Consider the following 2,500-nt stretch of genomic DNA (forward strand, 5'->3'; position numbering starts at 1 on the left):
TATTACAATACATAAATATATATACACACATGTGCTTAAGTCAACGGATCAATCACACTGATTGATTCGTTTTCTGTCCACTGTTAATAGATTGGATGATGAATTACCGGCAAAAAAAAAAAGATATCGATATAGATAAGTTATTTTAGTCACACTTGAAAAAAAAATACATAAATTACCTTAATATGAGTAAGAATCTCCGTCGAGTAGATTGAGTGATTTTTTTCTTCCAAGGAAATAAACAACGAAAAAAAAAAAAAAAAATCCAATAATCCCCCTGAACTTCCCAGATTTAAAACAATCACACAGGCAGATATTCCCAGCTGACTCGATTATGGAAATTCTAATCATTTTTCCATTACCTATGATTGATCACCAGTCAACAAGGATGCCGGAATAATAATTACATTTCTGTGTGATATGCCGTTTCCTCCCCAGGGTTCATAACTCTACGGTAAATTTTCTCCCGATTTCACTTCTCACGCTCTGTGGACACTTCTTGCAAGGAGTGAAAAGAAAATTAAGCAGGCAAGAAAGCAATTAATAACAGAATATATATATATTTTTTTTTTTTGTTCAAATACCAATGAAAAAGATTAACTCAGTCACATAAATATGAAAATTAACTTAAGGAGATAATTATAGTATATATCATAATGATAACATCGGATAAGCAGTCGTCAGCTATTTCCCTTCGCGTTCCCGCACACTTCACACTCATCTGTTCCTCAGCTTCTTACTTTCCCTTCCGTAACACGGGACTTATAGTATATATGTACTTGAGTATATCTTATTTTCATACTATTTAGGTTGAGAATCATCATCATTGCGTAGTCATTACATAACGAGTGACAGGCATGATACTCAACTTGAGATATTTCAGTTGGTGATGTTTTCATTTGACTGTGATTATGATAGAGGTAGTTTAGGAAATGCTGAGTATTTTTAGTATCTTACTTTACCTTTTTTATTCCGCTGGACACAGCATGAACTCACTGCATCTCTTCCGTCTGTGATTCTGGAGGATATAGGTATAGTTCTTCCCAGGATTATACTATTTGGTATCATATCTATATATATATACGTGACAGTCATATGATGACTCTTGCTACATTGCACGAGTATATATTTGTAGATTTAATTATATAGTTATGTATATATAACTAGTGGTATATATATATATATAGTTATATATATATATATATATGAATATATATATACATATATATATATATATATATTGTAGTTTATTTTATGTTTTGTGATATATATGTGTGTGTATAAATATTGAGATAAATCAAATTGTATATCATTAATCATGAGATTATTTTAATATTCATATAATATCATATATATATTTATATTATCTATCATTCCTTCATCTTATAGATATAAAATGAATATCGAATATATTTATTTATATTATATATATATCTATAATTCTTATATATATTCATATATTTATATGCTATATATAGTTATATTCCATATATATCATATATAAATAGGATATCTCGATACTCAATAATATCAACATATACATATATACTGCATATATATATATATATATTATATATGGTGTTTGTGTGTGTGTGTGTGTTGTGTATAACAATTCCGAATAGATCAAAACTGTATCAGTTAATCATGATATCTATTTAATATATTCAAAATTCAAGTATTATTTTTCTTCATTCCACTTATCCGTGTGAAGTAAAGAGTGAGTCGGAATATTTTTACTATAATTCTGTGTATTTTGTCCCTTGTCGCGTAGTCCTTGCCATTTACATATAAAATAGGAACTCGGGCGCATACCAGAGAATGATGCAGACAAAAACACACACAATATATAATATATATATATATATATATATATATATATATATATATATATATTATATATATATATATATATATATATATGCACATATGTATTGAATTAACTTTTTAAATTCCATATATGTTTTGGAAAGAAATGGATAATAAAGGAGCATATTCAATTAATGTATCAACTTTCATGACATGAAAAAAACGCAAACATTAGTAACATAACTTTTAAGTCTAAAAGAATATATTTTTTTTTACACTCAAAGTTTCTATCCAAGTAAAATTATCATTATACATATTTTTCAATACTCAGACTGAAGACTTGGATTTCATTACAATACATATATACTTTTCCTTTTTATATGCTAAGACTGAATACCTTTAAAATTATTTTTTAAAAAATCGACCAATTATTTCATTTTTTCTCTCTTTCTTTTTTTTTTTATTATTTTCAGCCCGCAGACCTTTTAAAAAAGATCGAAAAAGTTGACGAAGCAATTTTTCTGGAAGCCAGCCGGGTCCAAGATGGCGATGACAGCCGAGACAGTGGAGCAAATCCCGCCAACGACGCCGACGATCAGGATCTCTATCAGGTAAACTCGCTCCCAAAGAGGCAGCTTTCTGGAGGGAAAATGGGAGGGAGGATGAGAAGGGAAAGAGAGAAGGGAGAGAGAGA

The 2,500-nt window shown here is 29.0% G+C and overlaps 1 protein-coding gene across 2 annotated transcripts in view; it reads right to left on the reverse strand.

Annotated features, from left to right (window-relative positions):
* Positions 1-2,053: 2,053 nt before the first annotated feature.
* Positions 2,054-2,500, reverse strand: part of LOC119584026 (amino acid transporter AVT1D-like) — a 21,895-nt gene continuing 21,448 nt past the window's right edge. The window contains exon 8 of one of the 2 annotated variants that reach the window (XM_037932665.1): positions 2,054-2,445. In XM_037932665.1, coding sequence (XP_037788593.1) covers positions 2,292-2,445 — 154 coding nt within the window. In that variant the 3' untranslated portion in view covers positions 2,054-2,291. The remainder of the gene's footprint in view (positions 2,446-2,500) is intronic. The other variant, XM_037932666.1, reaches the window with a different exon arrangement.

Source organism: Penaeus monodon, chromosome 2, assembly GCF_015228065.2.
Source record: "Penaeus monodon isolate SGIC_2016 chromosome 2, NSTDA_Pmon_1, whole genome shotgun sequence".
Lineage (NCBI taxonomy): Eukaryota > Metazoa > Arthropoda > Malacostraca > Decapoda > Penaeidae > Penaeus > Penaeus monodon.